The 18,938-nt window shown below is 38.3% G+C and overlaps 1 protein-coding gene across 1 annotated transcript in view; it reads left to right on the forward strand.

Annotated features, from left to right (window-relative positions):
- Window positions 1-12,349: 12,349 nt before the first annotated feature.
- The window catches only part of arfgef3 (ARFGEF family member 3), a gene marked incomplete at its 5' end in the record, with an annotated part of 37,273 nt that continues 30,684 nt past the window's right edge, over window positions 12,350-18,938 (forward strand). The window contains 4 exons of the mRNA XM_079168502.1: window positions 12,350-12,434; window positions 14,781-14,832; window positions 18,208-18,289; window positions 18,659-18,799. Of these exons, the coding sequence (XP_079024628.1) occupies window positions 12,350-12,434; window positions 14,781-14,832; window positions 18,208-18,289; window positions 18,659-18,799 (360 nt within the window). The remainder of the gene's footprint in view (window positions 12,435-14,780; window positions 14,833-18,207; window positions 18,290-18,658; window positions 18,800-18,938) is intronic.

The following is an 18,938-nucleotide window of genomic DNA, read 5'->3' on the forward strand; positions in this document are numbered from 1 at the left end:
AGAGAGAGATGACTGACAGGTGACCGGATGTGCAGCAGGTGGAATTAAAAAGTGCATTAGATCAACATTAAAACACAATAACAAAATACACGGAATTCTAATGAATATGGTCACTAACTGATCCTTGAGACATTAGCCTTCTCTAGAACATCTCAAAAGAAAATATTATTTTACCCCACCACATGTTGACAGCTTGAATTATATAATGCATTATATTGTATTAGGTTAAGCTACCCAGCAATATATAAAGTAATTAAAATGAGCTCCACCATAACCAGCTGCAACATTAAAGTGATGAAGACATTAAGCCATGAATAATTATGACCCAATCATTTAACCTATGTTATTCTAAATGGGCCGCTCTGCATAATGTGTGGGCTACTTTTACTTTACTGACTTTCAGTTGTAACAGAGTATTTCTACACTGTGTTACTACTATATTTATTAAGTAAAAGGTCTAAGAACTTTTTCCACTTTTGATAAACGATCACCAGAATCACCTCTTTTTTTCCATCGTCCAACCATCTTTCTGCAAAACCGATACATTTTTGTTGCAGCCATGCATTGCCAACATTTATTTTATTATTTTTATTTCTTGCAATACTTCTGCATGACAACTACATAGTGACTACGGAAAGTGGTCCTTGTCATAACAAAAACATCTAACTCCAGTACAAGTATTTCATGATACAATCCACAGACTTTAGACTCTCTACAGGGTAAATGTACACATCTGTGCTTTGTCATGCAATTACACATTGGAAATGCAGTTTGTAGTTCCCAATAGATACAAACATGTCACAGAAGAGAAATCAATACAGGAAACAACAGGATTTGTTTTTATTTCACTCATTCTGCTCCTCCGTCTCCAGACACTGTCTCAGTCACCTGACTCTCTCGTCCACCTGCTCACCTGTTCCTCATTCCCCAATTACCCTCCTTAGTATTTATACCATCTCCCCTATTCCCTGCCAGATTGTCAGTGTTGCTTTGTGCCTTTGCGTTCCAGCTTCCTGAACCCGAACCTGTTCTGTTCCTGCACAAATGCAAGCAGTAACTTCAGCGTATAAAAGGTAATACCAATGCTGAAGTGCCATGAACTTGCATTCTTTCTAATAGCCAGCAGGGGGCTTCTCTTCTGAATGCAAAAATAAGTTTGATTGTATAGAAGTATGAGAAAATGACTCTACATCTCACTGGATTTATGACCTTAGTAAACATTGTAAACATTAAAATCATTGTAAAGTGTATGGTCTTAATTGCTAGTTTCAAGTCTTCTTCAATACAGCATGATGTTCATTTAGTGAATCATGGTCCCACTTTGAGTAAAAAAGACGTGGCTAAAGACTACAAGTTTGAAAAGTAAAACAATCTGGAGGTGTGGAGTTATGGAGAAGTGAGCTAACCAGACCTCTGTATCCCGCTGCTCATCTCTTCTGCTGGCTAGCTCCAGGCTGCATTAGCCGCTGATAACAAACCTTAATCTTAAACTCAACTGTCAGCAGGTCGGGTTGCATTGTTTGATGGATAAGATCTACCTGCTCATGATTGTTTCATGGGTAATGGCTTCATGGATCACTAGAATAATACATGCAGGGCTGAATTCACTTTCACTTCAAACAACGTAAAATGCATTTGCATTATGTCCGACATTTCACACGCAATTTAGAAATGAAAATGATCTAAAATCAATAAACGAGTCTCGCACATGTTTACAATTAAAGTGAGCCGGCTGGAGGGAGAAATGCTTTTGTTTCATATCTGTATTAAAAATAAAAAGGTGTTGTGAAGCATTCTGGTGGATGAAATCAAGCCTGAGGGGCTTCAGAGAGCTTCACCCCTCAAAATGATGAAGGCGACAAACATGAAAGCAGTTTATACAGCTGCTGTGATTGATAACTAATCATCAACAACGCAGTTATGTGAAAGCATTTAAATGTATAAACACTTAATTCAATCTATATCTCTTCATTAAAAGTTTGTGCAGGAAATGTATCTGTTATAATCACTCCATAAAACGTTTATATTCTAAATGTTTTGTGTATTGTTTGTTTGTTTGTCAACATTAATACTCCGTAATCAAACAGCGAATGTTTTAAGGACAGAACCATGCTACTAATGAAAATGCTAAAGACTCTAGAATAGAGTTTTATACTTTGCACATCAGTGGGCAGTTAGCACGAGGAGACAGCTATTTATTTGGTGTTTTTGTGACTTTGAGATGCAAATATAGAAGAGTTTAAATAGTAATGGAATGAAGAGTTTGCTTTTACAAGATATGATGATATTTTATGATGTAGGATTATGTTTTGTGTGTGTAGAAAGACAAAGAGGCCCCTAGTTTCAGAAATTGCAAAATACTGTGTACTATAATTATTGATGCATTAATGTGTTCATCACTTTAATGTTGCAGCTGGTAAAGGTGGAGCTGATTTTAATTAGTTGCTGCTGGGTATTTTAATCTATAATAATACAGACTGTATATGTGGAAGGAGGGATGTGTTTAAAACAGACAGATTTCTGGGTGTCGTGAAGGACAGGGTGTTCGAGGTGCCAACTATGAATAGTAAACATCCTCGCTTCACATCTGGTCGGGGTTTTTGTGGTTCCTCATCTTTCTCTTCTCTCATTTCCTGTCTTCTGTCTACTGTTGCTATCTAATAAAAGCACCACATGCTGAAAAGAATAGTTAGAAAACACGTAATAAGTAAAAAAAAAAAACATTTCCGAATTAACCGATTCCTGAAGGTTGAATGACTGCATCGTTTTGTTTTACTCACAATAACATCAATTCTTTACCTGCTTGGACAAAGATTTTCATGACACTTTTTTGCTTTGAATTAAAATCCAAATAGCATGTGAACACAGGACCAAGATACATCAGTGTGTCATAGAGAAGAGGGGTTGTCTCTGTACCTGAACGAGTCTTGAGAAGATGAACTTGAAAATCCAGGACCTGGACCAGAACCACAACCAGGTTCAATGTTGTCAGGAAGAGTAACTGCAGCCAAACTCTGGTGACGCTCTGGGGGATGATGGGTAATTCAGCTCCTGGCTTTTGTCTTCAGAAGTTTTGATGCACTGAGGGAAACCCTCTCCTTCTCAGGTACTTAACTCTAGGACTATTTAACTCTGGGTCGATTAAACCTGCAGGGAACCCACAAAGCTCCGAGTTCACGCTGCAAAAACAAAACTAACAGACGTCCGGCCGTCAACTCCTGCATTTGTTCAGTGATTCAACAAAGTGTTCTGAAAGTGTTTGCTGCAGGTAGAAGGTGAGAAGATGAATAAGCAGATTCATTCAGTTAGACATGTTTATAAGGCAGAGAGAACCCCCCCCCCCCCCCCCACACACACACACACATTATGTCTCTAGTTCAGCACTCTAATGATAAGTAATTACTTTGATTACCTGCTGACCTGCTGCTTCGCCTTAATGCAAATGATGAGACAAGGACAAACTCTCTCACTGATGAATACATGATTACACTGTGTGTGTGTGTGTGTGTGTGTGTGTGTGTGTGTGTGTGTGTGTTAAACTGTGAACTCTGAGAATCTTACCTCTGATCACTTTAATGGACGACAGAGATCAAACTGAAATCACTTAAAATGGATTTGGACGCCCAAATCTGACAAAGTAAAGAGACTGGACTGAGCTCATGATGGCTGCTGTTGTTTACCTTGTACAGCCCCAAAACACTGGTGGAAAGTACATTTACTTCAGTACAAGTTTGAAGTACTTGTACTTTATTTGAGAATTTCTATTTGCTGCTACTTTATACTTCAACCCAAACTTTTTACTGCACTTCATTTATTTGACAATATTAGTTACTTTGCAGATCAAGATATACGTATAATACCAAATATAACCAAGAACTAAATTATTATTGTAGGACAAGATAAGACTATTGATCCCCGTGGCATATTTCGAAATTTTGGACAAAACCTAAATTATTCTGTCCTTAACTTACCACCACACAGGTGTTATGCCTCCACCAACGAGTCATGTTACGGTTTATCCAGGTCTTTTCAAAATGTCATCACTTCATCATCTTCTCCTTTTAGACATTTGTATTGGATTGTCATCAGTAGCTCATGAATTCTCTATGAATCAATCAGTTCATCTTTGAGTTCAGTTGGATGTTGGAGCCAAATTCCCTCAAGGTGTTCCTGAGATACCGCGTTCACTAGAATGGACCAGAAGGACAGACAACCCAAAAACATAATTCCTCCGGCCACAGCTTTTGTCAGCACGGAGTCATAAAAATGAGCTGTTTGATCAGGAAATGTCTTTAAATCATTCATAAATAACAAACAAATAATTTGATGTCTGAATTATTGAGCATCAATATCGATAGAAACAACCAACCATAGACAAAACATTTAGAATATAACAATCTGTCTGCACACACTTTCTATTATAGAAAAATGTAATTCAATCAAACCATCAGACATTTAAATGTGACTGTGTGCTTTCACGTAACTCATTTTTCAATGATTTCTGTTTTCAAACACTTGCAGTTTTTCATCCCCTTTCTGATCAGTGAAAACCACGAATCTCCAGATGTAATGCCAAGTCGTCACCGGGAAATGGTCGCGTTTAGGCAACAAAACCACTTAGTTAGGTTAGGAACAACACCATGCTTGGGCTTTATATAAGTAACTCAGCTAAATGAAAAACCAACAAAAAAACAGAAGAAAGGAGCTTCAGTCTCAGCTGCTGATGTCAACGGGCTGAATAATATTCACAATTAAATGTGTGTGTGTGTGTGTGTGTGTGTAGGTGTGTGTGTGTGTGTGTAACCTGCATCCATTTAATCACCTGCTGATGGAATGTAGGAATGTAGGACACTGATTAATTAACATGTGACAACACATAGACATGAGGATACACACCTGAAGGTTGTGCCTCAGTTTGAATGGAAAGAGTCTACAGATTCCATACAGATACACAATAGAGGCGTAAAGGGTTTCAGTCTGAGCTCAAAACTGCATTAACCCTGAAGGGAAGGGTTTCTCTTGCCAACAAAGCTTGATTGGTTCCAGTCAGATGGCTGGGAGGACCACTCTATATTCTTTAATGGCCTTTCAGGTTTGTAGGAAGTCCTCTTTACAAATATTTATCATGAAGGGTAGTTGGAGCAATTTTGGGGTTAAGTGTCTTGCTCAAGGACACGTTGATATGCAACTAGCAGAGCCGGGGATCAAACCGCCGATTCTCAGATTGAAGGACGGCCCTGCTCTCCACTTATCCACAGTCATGCATTAAATGATCTTTCATATTCATCATCACCAAATACCGGTTTAAGGTTTCTGCTTAAAAATGAACAAATAGCAGTCTGGTTCCTTTTTAGGTCAGAACGTTTGATTGCATTTAGTGAAGTAATAAAAAGTTGTTATAAACCAGAGTGCAGATAATCTTTGTTCAATCTCTTTTATCCGCTCTGACCTAAATATACAATCTCAAAAAGATGGGGAAACGTTTTTTGCTTTTTTTCACAGTCATGTTTCTTTTGGGCCGTATTAACTAAGTACCTTCAGTACAATTCTACTTGTACTTTACTTTTCCATTTTCCTCTACCTTATACCTCTAACTTCTGAGGCAAATATTGTACCTATGGATTTTAGAGCTTTATAATTACTAAATATAATTAACTAACTAATTAATTAATTATGATGTATTACATATTAAACTACCCATCAGTGTATGAAGTAATACAAATGATCTCTACTTTGACCACCTTTATTTATAATCCAATATTATCATGGGCCATTCTGCATAATGAGTTTTACTCTTGATACTTTAAGTATATTTTGATTGTATAATAAATAATAATAAATATATTAACAGCTGGAGGAGTTAACCTGATGGTGCTGACTGTAAAGAAACATCATTCATCTCAATAAAGAATAACTTCCACAGATCTGATGCTTGTCTGTCTCTCAGGACTTCTGCTTGATTGCCGGCTGATGCAGGAAGCACCAGTGTGTGTGTGTGTGTGTGTGCGCACGTGTGTGTGTGTGCGTGTGTGTGTGCGTGTGTTGATTAAAAAATGTAATGAAAAAAACAACAGACTCCATCTTTGGGTCAAAAGGACAAAAATAACCATGAATATTAAGTTTATCAGTTCTCTTATTGGTCACAGATACATTTTCATTCTGACTAAAAACCTAAAATACATATTTATCATCGCTTTATCACTTTGACGCTTCATGACTTTTACAAATGTTAAGAGATTTGCTCCTGATTTAAACGCATGACATGTTTCAGAAAAATGGCTCTTTAATTCAGTTTGACTTATTTTACAACACAGGGTGGCAAAAAGACATTTCAATTGTCACTCCAGAAATGTAAGTTAATATAGTTGCTTAAATATATATGTAGCTATGTAAATACACAGAACATATGGTATTGGATAGAGTACTGCAGAAGATAGCTGTATGGAGAAATGGATAGAAAGTTCCAAGTCATTTATTAATTATTAATATATAATTATCTGGTGTAAAAAATATGCTTTGTGCATACATGGTTTTAATTAGGTCAGAGGAAAAGAAACAAGGTAGTTATAGGAAAAAACTGTTAATTTAGTAATGATCCTTGTTATTATTTAACTGCAGCAGGAAGAACAATGACACACACCATGAGGAAGTGAAGCAAATCTCTATAAAACAAAAGGGAATTAATTAATGTTTTTTTCATTAGATGTCATAGAGATTCTCTAAACTGTATTTCCATTTTTTTATTTTCAGTCCAGACTTCACACATGAGACGTAGCTGCTGTGGTCGACTCAATCAGAAGAGATGAAGTACTGCCGTCAAGCCTGCTGCTTCTGTGTCAGCTGTCAATCAAGCCGAAGTCCTGTGTGTGTGCACATGTGTGTGTGTGTGCGTGTGCGCGCGCACGCGTGTGTGTTCCTAACCAAACAGCAGCTCAAGAGAGGGAGAAAACATTTAATGTATAAAACCTTTGATTTAAAGTCGAATTATGACCAGGTTTACGCTAAAATCAGTGGTGGATGTAACTACTTGTACTACTTACCTGGTACTTGTACTGAACTTAAAGTATTTCCATTCTATGCTACTTTATACTTGGTCAAAACCAGGTGTCTCCAGATGTGTTGATGTTGAATGTTTGTGATGAAGTGTTCATTTCATGGGTTGACAAACTCCTGTATTGAAACCTTGCCTGCCACTTTTGCTTATATGTTATAAGGCATCTTATTAGGCATGGAAAAGCCTCGTCTGTTAGCATTAGCTTAGCCAAAAATCCGGCTACACTGTGTTGACGTAAGAGTCCTCTGAGGGGTGGAACAAACAAACAGAAACGTTTGCATATGGCTGTTCGTGGTCGGAAAAAAAAGAGGAATTTAATCCATTCTTGTCTGGTGGGAAGGCAAACTAAATATAAGGATCGATATGAGCAGGGTTTTTTCTCACATGCAACACTTTTACATAGATTTACCTTATTATTTTAAACGTTTAATATGAACATCCCACATATTGTAACGTTATATATACATGACAGAAAATAAGGAAAGGCATAACAGGTCACCTTAAAGAACAGTATACTTGAGTAGATGTACTTTGTTTCCCACCACTGTACTGTAAACGGATGCACCAGCTGCTAAACGCTGGATTTCTAACTAAAGTAACCAGTAACTGCGTAAACATTGTTGTCAAACCACATATTGCCATTGGCAATCACAGGCTGCATGAAAATGGTTTATTATGGTTTATTCAAGGTTGATTTGTCAGTGATGGAGGCGAGGGTTACTTGTCAAACTCAGTGGAGAAATGCAGCACTGTATCCTGCCGTGTACTGGGAACAAAGGTGAAACCAGAAATCATTTCTCTGCTTCTATTCATCCTTTTCCCCCCTCTGCAGTTAGAGTCCATCAATCTTTTCTTTGTCAGTATTTTTCTCTGAATGCTGTTTCATATTGTTGTCTTGTTCTTAAAAGTGTTGCAGTTCAGCTGGGGAGGAGAGTAGTTAGTGTAATGAGAGCTTCTTGACAACAGCGCGGAGACCAGACAATAAAAGAAAACCTTCAAGACATGTACGAACACATACTACAAAGAAGCCTCAATCCCTTGGAAAGTGAATTTCTGTTATGTTGCACACATAATGACAAATAACACACAATGACAAATAACACACAATAAGTCATTGTCAGTGATGGAGGAAGTATTCAGATTCTAATGCAGATTATAGTACTAATACCACACTTTAAAAACACTATTTTTGTAAAAGTCCTGCCTTTATAATGTTACTTCAGTAAGTAAAATCAGGAAAATAGTTAAAGTATTAAAAAGTATAAAAATGTCCATTGTGACTTTTATACTATTATAATATCATTAGATTATTATTACTCATGCATTAGTTTCTTTATTTAATCGATTGATTGTTTTTGTTTTTTAAAATAGTGAAAATAGTGAGAAATGCCGTCACAATTACCCAGAGCCCAAAGTGACATTCGTTTTGTCCAGCAAGAGTATAACTTTATGACAAAACATTATATTTGATACACTCTTTATATGTTTTGTGTGCAGAAATCTAGTTGTAAAGTAACTAAAGCAGTCAGATAAATGAAGTGAAAAGGTAGCATGAAAAGAAAATACTCAAGTAAAGTACAAGTACCTCACATTTGTAATTAAGTACAGTATCAGATTTTCTCTCAGTGGTGGAATGTGAAGTACATTAACTCGAGAATTGTTCTCATTATATTCTCGACTTATTGGATACGTCTTACAGCAATGCAATCTGGGACTTGTAGTGAACCAAAATTTTATGACCACAGTATTGTTCTTCTGACTTTCTATCAATAAAGCAGGATATATTCAGCTCAGCTTGTCATAGACAGATATTGTCTGATATCATATTTATTACTATTATTTGGGCCTCAGAGGGGTTTGATGCTTTGATGCAGTCACGACCCAAATCTCACATCGTTACATAATGTTAATTTGCTAAAAGTGCGACGGGTTCAGCGATGCTAACCTTGTGTTCTGTATTAAACTGGGTCAATGTGGTGACTCGATGCTTCATCCATTATGGGACAATATGTAAGTGTTAGTGGGGACGCTGACAGTACGACCTTCATTGTGTCTTCACATCATTTACTCAAAATGGGCTGAACGCTTGGCCTGTGCTGTTTTGCTGCAACAAAGCCTTTTTCTGATGCTATGCCCTTCGACTCTGGAATGAATGAACATCCATACATCTGCTCAGAGATCAAAGAAAAGAGATCACTCCTTATATCTGCAGAACTTGTTTGATGTTGAAAGTTTCAGTATAAAAATAATCCAGTGATTGTTGTCTGGGTACATTGTAGAGAGGAGCTGCTAATAGCTAATTGAACATACTTTTTACAAAATATACACAAATATGGAGTGAAAAAACAACTGGGACTCGTCTTCTGATCTGATGACCACTGCAGATAAAGGGTCCATAAATCCATACAGTAAGAGTAGAAGTAGTAAGTAAGAGAGAAAGTTAGTGCTGCAGAAGTCAATAATCATACATCTAGAATAGATTTAAAAAAATAGAATATAACATATGTAATAGCCCATGTAAAGAGCATGTCATATTATAAATAAATTGATCCATCCTGTTTACAACCATGGTTGCAAAAGTTGAAAATAATGCAAATAAGAAAACCAAAGTGAAATTCATTAAAATTGATTGGTTATTTACCCCTTTGAGTTTCCATCCGAATGAAGCTCACATTATAACCGAGAAATTCCAGAAAATCATCAAAATAAATCATGTGTGAGCTCTTGTTTCCATCCACTCCTGTTGTGTTAAGATTAGTATCATACACATCAACAGCAGGTGAAGCTAATTCTCCGGTTGGTGCCATTAAACCACTGCAGAAGAGAAGGAGGATACAACAAGATGAGTTCCTTACAAGAGCTCCAAGTTCAAATGATGGAAAACCAGATGGAAATCAGACATTTCTGTTTGTTTCATCATGTATTGATGCGACGTTTACAGTCTCCCTATCGCTCAGATCTTCACTGTAAGTCATACTCTTCATGTACTTTTACATCTCAAGCATAAAAACCTGTGGTTGCGTATGCAGGTATAGGACCAGCATGCAACTGGGTGGCTCTGTGGTATTTTAATAAGAGGCAGCGATAGCCATCATTTCTTTGTTGTTTCGTTTGAATTGCTTGTTTTTGGATCATTAAATCATAAGAAACACAGAAGCTTTGCTTTAACTAACCCTAACCCTGTTATGTATTTATCTTTTGTAGGTTAAATCATGGGGAACATGGTCATAATTGCTGGCTCTGGGATTTTAGGTAAAGCGATCACAAATAGTAGAAACTCTTTTATCCAACACTGCCATCAGGTGGACACATGGTGACACACACTTCTTTCTGTGGGAATATAAATGTCTTTCTGTTGTGGAAAGTTACTTAAAATGAACAACATGACTGACTTTGTCCTGACAGAGATGTTCTGCAGACCATGATCCAGCAGATACAGGAGTGTTGGAAATGAGTGTGTGTGTGTGTGTGTGTGTGTGTGTGTGTTTGGTCATTTACAATCAGGTCGTAGATTTTGGTTTCTGGCAGGTGTCTGTTGAAATCATCAGTACTAACGCATCAGGTTCTGACGCAGTTAACCAACTTTTCAATGTCACTCTTTCACATATGGCCAATATATCTGAATATACAGACAGAAATAAAAAAAACATAAAAATAGAAAAACAGAGAAACATACACAAAAAGGGGACATTAAGGCACACATTCTAATTGTGTCAATACATACATATATCACAGGCAATGCATGCCGTTACTGTTTTCATGGCCTTTTTTTGGTACAGCATTTAATAGTTTTATAAATGGTTCAAACTCTTCGTCAAAAACACCAAAATAGGTCTATGGCTTGTAAACTTAATGTATATTAATTTTGTGATATTTTAACATTATATAGGTGGAGGCTTTAAATAAGCCCAATTGGGTTTTTGTCTCTTCCTGCAGTTTGATATTATTTATTGCTGTTATGTTTGTGTATTTTAAATTGTGCAAAATAAACTAAACTAAAACTAAACTAAACTAAACTAAACTAAACTTTAGCTTTTACAAATGGTCAAATATTAGCAAACTTTACTTTTAAAAAACACGAAATTCATGTTTCTAAATACGTATGTCGTTGCTCTATATGCATATTGTAAATCGATTAATTTATTGACTAATAATTAGCATTTCCGTTGACGTGACTCTCTCTTTACACGGCTCTGGTTAGGCTTACTGCTAACTTCATGTTAGTAAGTTAACGTTAACAGGAGTTTAACGAGCGTGTTAGCATCTTTGCATACAGTTAGCTTCCAGATTTTGTGCCAGACAGCAGAGATATTCATTTTATTTTAAAATAGGAACCAAATAAACGTATGTCGTTGCTCTATATGATTATTGTAAATTGATTCGTGTATTGACTACTAATTAGCACTTCCGTTGACGTGACTCTCTCTTTACGCGTCTCTGGTTAGGCCTACTGCTAACTTCATGTTAGTAAATTAACGTTAACAGGAGTTTAACGGGCGTGTTAGCATCTTAGCATACAGTTAGCTTCCAGATTGTGTGCCAGACAGCAGAGATATTCATTTTACTTTAAAATAGGAAACAAATAAGAAAACCATAACATTTTACTTTACGTAATGATGTGAAAAGGCAGATTCGCCTGAAGGCAGCTCCATCTAAGCTTCCTCCACCTGTCGCCTTGCCGACGCAGGAAGTCCCATTCCAGTGCCTCCATTGATCCTTGCCACAGTTTCAGGCTGTACGGTGTAAATACTGTGTTGCCTGATTTGAGTTGAAATCCTCCTTTTTCAGAGCGGAGAACTCTGGGTAGCGCTGTGGCGTGTTCCTTGATTTTGAGGGATAAAAAGAAACCGGATCTGGACACCGGGAAGCTAACTAGAATCCACTGGAACGGATTCCAAAACACGGTAGTAGCCGAGGAATGAAACGACTGGCGAAGATGGGGAGAGTGGCGTTTATTCGTTGTGTTTATCCACTCCGCTGGATGGGTGACAATTTATGTTGATTGTTTTTCAGCTGTCAGGTTATCTTGGCTGTTCGAGGTGGATTTATGCAACAACAACAACAATAAAAAGGGAAGCTTCCTTCTTCCACATCCAGAGGATTGGCGGTTGGCCTGACATCATTGGCTGGTCGTTGGTGAATGAATCATCGCCTTCATCAGGGGGGGTCAGGGATGCTGTCACTGTCACTGTATCCTTAAAAAAATAATACCTCCCACGGAACACAGACCGACCCGGTCCCCCGGAGTCTCTCTGTTCCGAGATTTAAACGCCTGCTTGTTTCCTCGGAGCCAGCATGGAGGAAATCCTGCGAAAACTGCAGAAAGACGCGTCCGGCCACAAGCACAGAGGTATCCGGGATGCCTGCGTCTACGCCCGCGGTGAGTGCACAGCAGCGGCCGTCCTCCTCCTCCGGTTCTCCGGCTCTAGGCAGGTGGCAGAGGCGGGGGGAAATCTGCGGGGTTTTAGGTAACATGGAGCCGCTACACTAATCCAGGCCTATATCTTAAAGCGTGGTATAGAAATATATCAAAGAAACCACGAGATCTTAAGGGAAATCAATGCTTCATATAAGTTAATTAAAGGTGGTCAACCCAAAAGACTGTCTATGTGGGGAGGGGGGACGTTCCATCATCCAAAACGGGAATAAAAAAAGCTGCACCTGCTGTTGTTTTTTAGCTGCTGGCTCTTTGGGATCAACAAGCAGTGCCAAATAAACCGTCATTTCAAACTCATTCAGACAATTCATAAAATATCATCTGATCTGTGCAACGTCACAGTAACTTCCAATAAAGAAGGTTCAATTATCCCGTATGCACCTAAATGCACCATTCTGGCAGACTTTTCAGTACAAACTTTAAACTGCCCAGATTATTTAAATACACAATAAACCTACAAAACACTACAGAGTAGCCTACCACAGATTTCTAACTACATTGCTCGGAGCTTTATGCTTTATGTTCAGCGGCTGTGATAATATGATGTCATATGATGACATCATGGATATAGAAGCTCACTCAATAGTATTCACATCGGTTGTGCTTTCAAAGAAGACGAGGCTGTGGGTCTTAATAAATCATCATCAATGTTGACGTTTTTGCTGACTCACTCGTCATCTCTTACCGTAAAAGGGTTTTAAATGATTCACACAAGTACCGTGACTTTGAGTATCTCGCAAACACAGAAAGCATCAAAATCCTTTTCAAGAAAATAGAGCTGTGCAGACTTTTATTTGAAGACTCTTTGCTGGTCTCATTAGTGTCTGTCTGCACAGGTCAGTGCTTTCCCCAGAAGTTCTCTCCTCAGCAAAGCAGACAAAGCCTCTAAAACAGCATTCACAACACATGACAGTAAAACACCATTGAAGCAGGAGGAAAAAGAGCTTTCCACTGACGTCAGCGGGGATGTTATTAGTATTAAAAGGCCAACCTGACCTTTTGGTGGCAGGTGAAACTCAGATTGTGCTGATGAAGGCAAACTCATTTAATCTTACACACGCACACAAAGTTAATGCACACAGACACACACTGCAAAGGTGTGTTTAAACCTAATAGAGCATGAAGTGGTCTGCAGACTTTGGAAACATGGATGTACGAAAGCAACGTGTGTGTATGAAGTAAAATCTCCATTGTGACAAAACAGACACTATCCCACGCGTCATGTTTCAGTTATGTCGTCCCTCTTACTGACGTGAATGGACTTCGTCGTGTTTTACAGACTGGTTTGAAATGACGCGCCCTTAACGGCAGCGACGGACGCCAAACATCCAAAGTAAACGCCACCTTAGACACACACAGATACAGGACACGTGCATGATAATGTAGTATACTTGTACAGTCTAAGGGTAAGGCTAGTGTCCACTAAACCTTGAAGTAGGCAACATGACAGCCTGTGCAGAGTAACAGGAGATTTACGCTGTGTTTTAGAGATGTCAGCAAGTCTCATATTTCAAGTTTATACAAGGGAAATGGCAGCAGTATATCCCTTGTGTGAAGCCAAGGTGACACTTCTCAAGGTTCCTTAGATACAGTTAGAGATAATTGTAACACGAGACGTGATGAGATGAATTTTGAATGAAGCACAGCATTATTCTTAACAAAGCTGTTTCATATTTATCTTTTTTTACAGCATGTCGTTGTTGAGTTACTCTGCATTTGTCTTATTTCAGGCATTTCTACAAAATAAAGTTTCAATGATTTCCTCAAAACAGCCGGGCACTGTAGTTTTTATCAAACATCACTCTGAGTGGAGGAAATAGTGCATTAGTTGGGGACTATTTTTAGTGGCGAATTAATCCACATTTGCTGCTTTAGTGGGTATTTCTGTCAGCAGGAAGGTGTTTGTTGGATTGAGTCAAAATAAAGTGTTCATGACAATGAAGGAATATGTCACTCTGAAAATGTTGAGATAAGAAAATAAACAATACGTTTTTTCCTTTCATCTCTGTGAACACCTTTCTGCCGAATTGTTACATATATTTAAATTTGAAAACCAGCTTTGATTTCATACCCAGTCTGAGCTAATGTTTTATGCTAACCAGCTAGCTAATATAAAATACTGTTGACATTAGCTTTAGTGTGGGGAACCAGATTTAGCTTTGGGTAAAGCTTCTCCTGAGCTCAACAAACAATACGTAACAGCTGGGAATTTATTGGTTTAATAAAATGTAATCCAGCATATCTGTGAGGTAATTATTAATCACAATGTTCTCTTTTCTCTGTTTACAGAAACGCTGGAGTCTCAGAATGGCTCCGCCAAGGTTTCCCCTTCACAGCTCCGGTAAGTTGCAGTTAACAGTCAGTTTCACTTCAACTCAACGCTTCGGAGGCATGAAGTCGAAAACATTAAACTCAACAAGAACTATTATGAGCTGTGGGATCATTAGCTGTCAGGAGGTTCATCAGACCATGAAATGCTTGAAGTTAGCTTTTCCTTTCAGCTACACACGCTGTACAGTGTGTGTTTATTGCAGATATACAGGGATAACCAAATATTGAAATTCAAAATGTTCCTCTCTGAGCTGCGTGGCTAGCCTTCCTCTATGTTACACACCGTGTATGATTTGAATGATCAAATCATTCTTGGGATGAATGCAAATTGAATTTAAGCAGTTTGTCTATGCATCAGTGTCACACATCACTGTGTTTAAACACAGGTCAAACTCCACTGCAGTATAATTGCCGGAGAAAATAGTATATAGGCAGTGAATGGGCTCAAACAGATGGGATTGTTTCTTCCCACACACCTAAATGTGTTTCCTGCATCAAGAAGACGTTTATCAGCCGTGTAACATTATAAACAGGGTCTCCTTGCGGATGAGCGCGCCTCACAAAAGAATAATACTAACAGAGAAGAAGAGAACAGAAGCTGTTGATCATGTGCCAGAGTTCCTCAAATAAATCGAAAACACAATTAACAGTAAAACTACGGTGGCTGCACTGCCAGTTGTATTTTTATCATCTGATTTTTCACCTATTTCTGTTGGATGGATTTATTAAAAATCCAGTTTTCACTCACACCTTCAACAAACTGAGGTGCAAAGTCTCCAGACGTCATCACATCTAAATCTGAATCTCTGTGTGAGAGTGCACAATAAACAGAATTTTACAAGCTGGCTGGATTTATTTTCAGATTAGATTACATGTTGTTCAGTTCTCCCACTTTAATACTAATCATGTTCACGTTTATTGTCGTGTGTATTACAACACTATGAAATGCTTGTGCTCTGTGGCACTCTCTCAACTCTGGCAACTGTTCAGCGACCCGACTGCTTGAGAAAAGAAGCTGCTATTGTGTGATTTGATGTTCTGGTAACTTGTTTTTTTTTTAGATGCAAGGAGTGAGGACAGAGCTTGTGTCCTTAATGATGCTTTGGGCTTTTCTTTTTGCAGCGAACGGTATAAATGTTGTGTAGGACAAAGAAACTCTTAGTCGACTAATCGATCAGTTGATTTAATCCAGAGATGTGTAACACACTAAAAGCACGACTTTTCCTGCTTTCTTTAAAGTCCTTTTGTAGCCGTCTGCAGTCCTGAGCGGTCGGGTTTTAAAGCCACACAGCAATACTGTTTCATCAGAACACTCTCAATGGTGCATCGATAAAAGTTTGTGTGCCAAACTACTTTAGACGCCACAGAACGTACAGTCTCTGTTGTGCAGTTGGTGTTCAGAGACCATGTGAAGGTGTCTGTACGGCAGGAAATCAAAAATTTCAGCAGAAGACCCACTGATGAAAATATAAGTGGGTCATTAAATCAAACTGGGCATTTACAAATGCAAACAGCTGGAATATTTCTTACAACTTTTCATGGAACAAATCTTGTATATGCAGCATTGAAGCTCACTCTCTTCTTCCACATCTTTTAGGTAAAATGTTTGTTTTTGAATGTATAAAGTGAACGGAGAGCCGTTATAATGAAGGTGTCATAAATTCTGGATGCAACTCGACGCACTGTGAATTATTCATTCAATAACCTCTGTTGTTTTATTAGGGATTATTGGATTAAATATTGATGATAATGTATTTGTAAGGCAGTGCGATGGTCCTCGTGCAGTGAGCTCCTCTGTCTCTACAAAAGAGATTTCAAAGCTCAGCCGCTCGAACAAAGAGGACACTTACTGTTACACACTGACTGACAGGAAGCAGGATGAAACAACGGCTCTCTCTGAAGGATAGTGGCCATGAGACGTCCTTTATTGACAGAATACTGAAGTTTTGAGTCTGAAAATACATAACTACTTTGACAAGGAATGTTTTTGTGTTCCTTCTATTGTGTAAATCATCCAAAAATAATTGGGCTTGACTTTGAAAGTTCTCATCCAGATTAATATTTTTTTCTTCATTCAGACTTCTTTGTGTATTTTGAGGCTGGATGCTCTACTTGTGCGTTTCTTTGTGGCTTTCTACGTGCTCATAAAGAAAGCGTCTGATCCCATTAAGACTGTTGGGGACTGTGGCTCCTTGCAGCCCATTTGAACCGCCGTAGTTGTGACAGCTCGGAGCCGCCTGAGAACTCAGAGATGAAGCCCAGTGTGGGCTGCTATCAGCGGCAGAGCACCGTGACTCAACCAACTACAAATAATGAGGGAGAGAGAGAGAGAGAGGGAAAGAGAGAGGGAGAGAGAGGGAGAGAGAGAGAGGGAGGGAGAAGCAGAGACAAAGAAAGATAGAAGGAATGAAGAGAGATAAAGAATCAAACACAGTTGCATTGTTATGTAACTGACTCTGTTACACTGGTTGAAACGAAACGAATATGGTTACTTAGACATTTTATTTTTAAATGAGTGAAAATATTCAGATTTATTTTAGTTATTTATAGGCAATTTGACAAATAATATTCTAGTACTTTCTAAACAAAGGCTGGTTTGTACTGAATCTGTAGCTTCCTCATACCATCAATGACCGTCTACGTTTAAAAGAAAATTACAAAGAATCCACAAGAAAGATATATAAGGAGCACAACATAACATTACGTTTTTAAGCAGCATTAAAGGCAACACATTGATTTTTTGTTCGTCATTTATTTGAAGTCAATGCATTCATTTGAAAATGCCTGAAGTTGTCGGAAGTGTATTAATTAGCTGGTAGCAAGTTATCACGAGTTCTCAGTTTATTCCAACAGTCTGTGTCCGTGTGGAATCGAGACAGAAATATCCTCACGAAGTCTGACTCTGTCTAATAAACTCAATAAACTGATACTGAATTCTGTTTTTATGTGTTTAAGATAACATGAAGTGTACCATATGTACAAGACACAGTAGCTTTCTCCTCCATTTAAGTCAGATTTGAAGCAGACACTTTAACACTATGAAAAAGAGGCTGACTCGTCATAAATGTGATTCTGGTTCATTAAAAGCTACAGTTGGACCATGATCTCAAATTATACATATTTTCACTTTGCTTTATATTACCTGTGATGAATGTCACCTGGTTGTATTGTTACAAATATAAGTCACTGTCATCTGTTTACCTTCAGTTTGATTATGGATGATAGCCAGAATGAAAAGGATCCCAGTCTTTAAAACTTCAAGCCACCATCACTGTAACACTGTCTTAGAAGTATTCAGACAACTAAAACTATTGCCAAACAACTGAAAGCCATAATGGTGACAGAGTTGTTGTAACCTGTTGGTGTTTCTGCTTGTGTGCTTCAGAGAGCGCTGTCTGCTGCCTCTACAGATGGCTCTGGAGTCCAAAAACACCAAACTGGGACAGGCGGCGCTTACTGGGATGCAGGTACCTCAACATACAGCGAAGCAGAAAGATTATTCATCCTTTTTATTTTGATCCATGTCCTTCATTGTATTTATCTGGTTCTGGATTGAATCTATGGTCTTCAACAACATCAACTTAAATTTAAAGAAGAAATGTCACAATCTTCCATTTTACCTTTTTTATTGAAAAGCAATAAAATGTGTCTTTGTTCAACTCAATACACGCTGCAGCGTTACTTAGTCTAGTATGACCATGCAAACAAACCTACGAGTTTTTTCTGGAACTTTTTCCACTACAGAAATGAAAGTTTAAAATATGAATTTATTTGGACATCACGAGGGAGGCAGCTGCTTCATTAAAACTCTCTTCCCTCTGCCGTCGTCCAATCAGAAGCTCCTGTGTGAGGACAGGTTTGTGGGGGGGGTCAGCGTGGAGGTGGAGGTCCTGGAGAAGCAGCTGCTCAGCCAGATGTTGGAGGCCATCAGAGTCACCCCATCCCTCCATGAAGACCTGCAGGTGGAAGTGATGAAGGTAAAACCTGGCGATGTGCGGATGCACCGAATCCTGATGTCCTGAATATATATTCTATACATTGAGTGTGAACTGATGTGTTTATCTTTATAGCTCTGCACCATATTGCACTGTGCCCACTCAATCTGCAGGAGACATA

Source organism: Pholis gunnellus, assembly GCF_910591455.1.
Source record: "Pholis gunnellus genome assembly, chromosome: 11".
Taxonomy (NCBI): Eukaryota; Metazoa; Chordata; class Actinopteri; order Perciformes; family Pholidae; genus Pholis; species Pholis gunnellus.